Genomic DNA, 6,697 nt, shown 5'->3' on the forward strand with positions numbered 1-6,697 from the left:
CACCACCGTAGGATTGTAGGGAGTAGAAAGTCTCCCGCTGTCAATGTCAGTTCCCTCCGCCTCCCCCGTTTGGCTGTCTGGGAAGCCCCTCCCACAGAGGGTCAGTGACCAGACTAGGGACTCACGGCAAGCCTGTCGGAGCCCAAGTCAACCCCGGGCTCTAACCACACCCTGGACGCACTTTGCCCCACCTGGGGGGCGTGGAGCAAAGGTGCACTTCCGCCAGCCAGCCACAAGTACCTGGCACGTGGCAGGGCTGGGCGCCCAGCCGCCTGCGGGAACGGGAAGATGAGCCTTCCCTCGGGGCCCCGCTCCCTGCGGCTCCACCGGGCCTCGCCCCTCGCGGGCCCGCCGGTGGTGAGTGCGCAGCAGGGGCTGGTGGGAGGGCGGCTTATTCCCCTGTCCCCGCGCCTCTGCCTTCTTTCGCTCCTTCCAGTGACCCCCCCCCCCCCCCCCGTGCGCCCCTTTGTCGGGGTCTGGGTTCCCTTGCTTCTGGCTCGCGCTCTTCTCTAGCTGGTTCTGGTTTTGATCGCTCTCCTTAGGCGCTAGGTGCCCCGTCCCCTTCCGGCTCAGTCCAGCCGCTCCTCTTTGACCTCTTTCCTGAGTGGGTGCTTTTGTTGGTCTTCTGTGTTCAGTCTTTGTTTTTAGCTGTTTCTGCGTGTCTCCTCTTGGTCTCCAGGCTCGTCCTAGTGCACCCCTCTTCCTTTGCCCTTCCTCCTCCCGTGTTTGGGAGCAGACGACCCAACTAAAGGCGGCCTTACCCACCACATCCCCATCCTCTCCAGCCTGCCCCTGCCCACTGGCTGGATCCTGAGTCCTCCAGCTTGCCGGCCTCCTCCTAGGGCTTGGTAGAGGGGAGTTTGCTGGGGAGGAGAAGGGGTGGGGGTGGGATCAGGAAAAGGCCCAGCGCACTTCAGGAGCAGAACATTCTAATCTCCGGTGGCTAGGTGCCATCCTGAAGACTTGTAGGAAGACAAAGCAGATCCAGCAGTGGGGAGACTGTGGCTCTTTCCCATAGGGCAATGGTGACATCACTGTGGTTGACACAGTCACCAGCTCAGTGGTACGGCCGCCCTAGGTGCTCAATAAATGTCTGCATGAATTACTGAGCAAGAGGGGGAGCCAGCACGGGGCATGATGCCAGGTACGGAAAGATTGGCTTTTATCAGAATACCAGGCACTCTTATAAATCAGTGCAGCAGGTAAGCTCCAGTCAATTGAACAGCCATTTATCGAGCATCCTGGTGTGCTGAGCCCTGTAACAGGTACTGGTGACATAAAGATGAATCTGGGATAGTCAGCTCTTAGGAACCTTGCAGCTTAATTGGGAATACAGATGAACGAATGGAATTATAAGAGTTAACTACCATGACGACAGAAGTACAGGGCCCTGTAGGATCACAAGGAGACAACCCATCTAGAAAGATTCCTGGAGCAATTAACTTGAAGGATGAGTGGGCTAAGTAAAGGGAATGTGGGCGGCAAATGAGTGAAGTCTCGGGGGCCATGGGGACCAGCCTGTTCTGGTTGGGTGGGGGGGAGAGGTTCTGGTAGCTGATTGCCAGGGCTGCAAAGGGCCTTGTAAACCTCATGAAAGAGTCTAGAGTTTATCTGGAAGGGAATGCAAGGTTACCCAAGGGTTTGTTTTATTTATTTTTTACTTTTTATTTTTTTATTAGAAAGAAAGAGCAGAGGAGAGGGGCAGAGAGAAAGAGAGAGAGAATGTCAAGCAGGCTCCACGCTGAGCATGGAACCTGTCTCAGAGCTGGATCTCACGGACCCTGGGATCATGACCTGAGGTTAAATCAAGACTCTGATGTTCAACGGATTGAGTCACCCAGGTGCCCCTCACCCAAGTGTTTAATGCAGATTAACCAGATCAGATTTGCATTTCAGAAAAATTGCTCTGGTGCTAGAGATTGGATTGGGGGAGGGCAATCAAGGGGGCAGAGGGCCGTGGAATTGACCAGGATTTAGAATCACCAGGACTTGGTTACTGATTATTTGTGTGGGAAGAGGTTAAGGACTGGAGCAGACTGCTAGATTACAACCTGGATTTCTGGCTCAGATGATTGAGATGGGGGACAATGGAAAAGGTCAAGGTTGTGGAGTGGGGAGAGATTTGAGGGACTTGGGGGACATGTGAATGGAGATGTCCCTCCATTGACTCTACTAAGGGTGACCTTAGGAAATGTATGAATGTTTGGCAGGGGGTTTTGCAGGTGTGTAGGGACCCTTTAGACTACAACTGGGTGAAAGCTAGGTCTGTCTGATTCGTCCCAGTGCCCTTAGGGAGGGCCAGCTCTGGAGCAAGGGCTCCTAAAGACTGTGTTTCCCCAGCCCATGCACACAGAGCCTGAGACTGGCTTTCTTACCCGGGAATGCTCCTTCAGGGTGATTGGTAGAAAAGGTGGGGCAGAGGGGCCACAAAAATGGGCAGATGGTCCAGAAGAGGGGCGGAGAAGAAGTCTTTATCTGCTAGAAACATACTGTAGTATTTGTGGATGAGGTAGGAGGTCTTGGATTTCCAAAGAAACTGGGAGATTTTGGGGGGGAAAAGGAGGGAAACAAGGGACAGAACTAAGAAGTTCGGGAACAAGACCGAGGTCTTATTTGGTAAACAAATGGGGCTGAGGATATCAGGGCAGGAAGCTGTTTTGCGAAGCATCTGGAAATGAGCTTCAGAAACAACACTTGAAGTGATTGGACTCATTAGACTTTCAGAGCTGGAGAGGCTTAGAGTTCTCTTTGTCCATTTTGCCTCCCTATTTCATAGATGACTAAGCTTAGGCCCACAGAAGAAAGTGAGCTGCCCCAGGCACATTGCTAATTACTGGCAGCAGTGGGACTGGATGTCTGGAGGAGTAGGACACCCATTCTGTACTGGAGTCAGACTTACAGGGGTTTGATTGCAGCTCTGACTTCACTTCCCAGCTATGTAACCCATCTTTCTGACCTCATAGGGGGACCTCCAGAGCACCTGTGAGCTTTCAGTGGTACAGGAGTGATGATCAAGCACATGGATCCATTCAAGGGTTAAAGTCTGCAACTTTGCGTTTAACTGCCTGCTTCACAGAGCCACCTCAGGGTTAACCAAACATCCTTGCCAAGGGGACTTGAGGTTTATGGGAGAAAGAGGAAGTCACAGGTTCTGGGTTTATTTTTCTCCTGGCTGTATTGTTTGGCTGCTGTCAGAATGCATCCACTCCGTCTCCCTTCTCCACTCCAGCCGGCAAAGCTGTCCCCTGGTAAGAGCTGTTGCCATGGCAACTCAGTTCTTCCCCCATTAGTTTGGCTGCCTCTGGCTCTCTTTAGTCCAGTACTTTAATCTTAGGGGTAGAGCCCACAGACAAGTTGAGGATGAAGTCACACCTAAATGAGAACCAAGGACATTCCTGAATCCTGTCACTACTCCTGGCTCCGCAAAGACCTGTGGCACAATCTCTGGGTAGAAATGCAGCTTTCCCTCTGACGCTGCACCCATCTTTTCTGCGGCTGCGGCATCACACCGCCTAGGAAACCTTCCCTGACAACCTCCAGCGCACATCCACGCGGAGAGCCTTTGAGTCTCCCCTCTCAGCACTTGCACATTTCAGCAGTCTGTTTCCCTCTCTCCTCTGTGAACTCCTCGAGGGCGGGGACTGTGTCCTATTCATCTGGTCAGGAGGAGGCTTGAATGTAAGAGGTCCTCTCTACCTTTTTTATTTTTTTTAAGTTTATTTATTTCTTTTGAGAGACAGCACAAGCAGGGGAGGAACAGAGAGAGGGTGAGAGAGAGAATCCCAAGCAGGCTGGGCACCGTCAACGCAGAGTCCAATGTGGGCCTCGAACGCATGAACCATGAGATCATAACCTGAGCTGAAATCAAGACTTGGTTGCTCAACAGACTGAGCCACCCAGGGCCCCCTCTACCTTTTTCGAATGACTGAGTAATTAAGGGAGTGAAGAGTGGAGGTATTTAAAGGTTGAACACTAATTGATGTAATGACTAAGGGCACATGCTTTGGGGTAAATTGGCCCTGAGTTTAAGTTCTGAGATCATCACTTAATAGCAAGTTGATTTAGGCAATTTGCTTCAGCTCCTTAATTCTTAGTTTCTTCATCTGTAAAATGGGGATTTAATACATTCTTCACAGGAGCACTGTGAAGACTGAGTTAGGGATTGAATGTAAAGCACTTTGCACAGTCACTAGACTATGAGGGGAGAGACTGTCCTGCTTGTTCCTCACTGTGCACCAGGTATCTGGCACATCCGTATTTTAGTGACCAAGTGTGTGAATTTAATTTTATTATTTTTTTACGTTTATTTATTTATTTTGAGAGAGAGTGAGAATGAGGGAGGGGCAGAGAGAGGGAGAGAGAGACAATCCCAAGCACCATCATTGCAGAGCCAGACTCAGGGCTCAGACTCACAAACCGTGAGATCATGACCTGAGCTGAAATCAAGAGTTGGACGCTTAACTGACTGAGCCATCCAGGAGCCCTGTATTTTTTTTTATTATTATTTTTAATGTTTACTTATTTTTGAGAGAGAGAACACACATACCTGTGTGTGCGTACACGTGAGGGCATGCGCCAGTGGGGGAGGGGCAGAGAGAGGGGACAGAGGATCCGAGCTATGAGCACAGAGCCCGATGTGGGGCTTAAACCCATGAACCGTGAGATCATGACCTGAGCCGAAGTTGGAGGCTTAACCAACTGAGCGACCCAGGTGCCCTGAGTGAATGAATTTTAAATAACCAGAGTTATTCAGGAAGCTGGTTTGTAAGGATAACAATTAGTGTATCACCTCACATATAATAATCTGGTATTTTTGTTAGGTCTGTTGGCAGCACTTAGTATTCCCTAAACACATCCTGACTCTGTTTCCACGTCCCCCTCTGTGCTTGCCTGTGGGCATCCCGAGGCATCTTAACCACATCCTTAGTGCTCATCTCAAGGTTTGGCATTGAGAAGAGGCCTCTAAAAATTCCATTGACCGGCTAAACCTAACTTCCATTGACACCACACTTTACAGTTTATGAGGCAATTTTATACCTATTGTATCCAGTGTTACTGACCTTTTCAGCGCCAAGAATATTCCTGTTATTTAACCCCCACCGGCCCACATTCTGAAACACATCTATCAAACAAATTCCCTTAATTAATCAAAGTCATGCCAACCACTAATAGGAACTTCTGACCTACATTAAATAAGATTTTTTATTCCCTGGGTAGCGCCTGGGTGGCTCAGTCTGTTGAGTGTTGACTCTTGATTTCAGCTCAGGTCATGGGAATGAGCCCTGCGTTGGGCTCCGTGCTGAGCATGGAGCCTGCTTGGGATTCTCTTTCTCTCCCACTGCCCCTCTCCCTCACTCGTGAACTCTCTCTCTCTAAAATAAAAAATAAATGAAAGAATTTGTATCCCCAACGCCCACCATGGGGTGTGGACATGTAGTAAGTACCCAAGAAATGCTTCCTGTATGCAATGAATACATGTATGGTTTCTTAGCCTCTCTGAGGCTATAATCTTAGATCTGAGCCTTGGGAACCTTGGGAACTTCTGACTTCACAACACCTCCATATCCCCATTTTAGAAATGAGGAAATGGGCCCAGGGAGGAAAAAAGCCTTGCCAAAGGCCACAGACTTTGTGAGCATTGTCACTGGGACTTGCTTCCCTAGCAGCGTCTTGGACTAACATCCTTTAGTATTCTGTCGATGAAAATAAGCCACGAGCTCCCTGGAGGTGGCGCTGTTGGTTTCACTCCTCCTCTTGTGCCCTCAGGTATCTCCCGTCGTGGAGCTTAACGTAGGAGGCGAGTTGTACACCACCACCGTGAGCACCCTGAGAAAAGTCCCGGGTTCAAAGCTGGCAGAGATGTTCTCCAGCTCAACTAAGGCCTGCCTGGATGCAGAAGGCCGCTTCTTCATCGATCGCCCCGGCACCTATTTCGGACCCGTCCTGGACTACCTGCGCAGCGAGCAGCTGCCCACACAGCACATCCCGGAGGTGTACCGTGAGGCGCAGTTTTACGAAATCAAGCCTTTGGTCAAGCTCTTGGAGGACACGCCGCAGATCTTTGGTGAGCAGGTGGCTCGGAAGCAGTTCCTGCTGCGGGTGCCCGCCTACAGCGAGAACCTGGAGCTCATGGTGCGCTTGGCACGCGCCGAGGCCGTGGCGGCACGCAGCTCCACAGTGCTCGTGTGCGTGGTGCGCACTGAAGAAGAGGCAGCCCAGTGCGCAGAGGCCCTGCGCGTCTTCGAGTTTGAAAAGAAGTCGGTTGTCAAGTTTGGACCTTGGAAGGCAGCCCCGCAGGTCAAGGACCTCCTGGACTGCGTGAAGATGGACATTGCAGCCCAGGGGTACCAGGTATACTATGAACACTACTCCGAGAGAACATTACGGGCCAAGTATTTCAATTACTTTTATACATTCCTCTTCATCTGGTGGTGATCCGCAGGGGCCAGGGGCAGAGGCAGTGTGTTATGGGCCTGGCAGGACTTACGAAATTGAAAGTTGCCTTCAAAAGCCATCTTCCAGGGGAGCCTCGGTGGCACGGTCGCTAAGCGTCGGACTTGAGCTCAGGTCATGATCTCACAGTCCATGAGTTTCAAGCCCCCCTTCGGGCTCTGTGTTGACAGCTCAGAGCCTGGCGCCTTTCAGATTCTGTGTCTCCCTCTCTTTTTGCCCCTCCCCTGCTGGTGCTCTGTCTCTC

General features: G+C 51.1%; 1 protein-coding gene across 2 annotated transcripts; it reads left to right on the forward strand.

Annotated features, from left to right (window-relative positions):
• Positions 1-200: 200 nt before the first annotated feature.
• On the forward strand, positions 201-6,697 carry KCTD14 (potassium channel tetramerization domain containing 14). 2 transcript variants are annotated; one of them, XM_058687666.1, is made up of 3 exons: positions 242-357; positions 2,964-3,248; positions 5,767-6,697. In XM_058687666.1, the coding sequence occupies exons 2-3, from the start codon at positions 3,126-3,128 to the stop codon at positions 6,433-6,435; spliced, it is 792 nt and encodes a 263-aa protein (XP_058543649.1). In that variant the 5' UTR covers positions 242-357; positions 2,964-3,125; the 3' UTR covers positions 6,436-6,697. The 2 variants fall into 2 exon arrangements, with proteins under 2 accessions (XP_058543650.1, XP_058543649.1); XM_058687667.1 differs by lacking the exon at positions 2,964-3,248 and having other exon boundaries at positions 201-357.

The sequence above is a fragment of the Neofelis nebulosa genome, chromosome 10 (genome assembly GCF_028018385.1).
Source record: "Neofelis nebulosa isolate mNeoNeb1 chromosome 10, mNeoNeb1.pri, whole genome shotgun sequence".
In the NCBI taxonomy this organism is placed as follows: domain Eukaryota; kingdom Metazoa; phylum Chordata; class Mammalia; order Carnivora; family Felidae; genus Neofelis; species Neofelis nebulosa.

What these genes read in the sequence shown, in the direction of transcription:
- KCTD14 (XM_058687666.1), top strand. Translation starts at nt 3,126, where the DNA reads ATGGGAGAAAGAGGAAGTCACAGGTTCTGGGTTTATTTTTCTCCTGGC. An exon ending in GCCGGCAAAGCTGTCCCCTG is followed by an intron (nt 3,249 to 5,766) that starts GTAAGAGCTGTT and finishes TTGTGCCCTCAG; the next exon opens with GTATCTCCCGTCGTGGAGCT.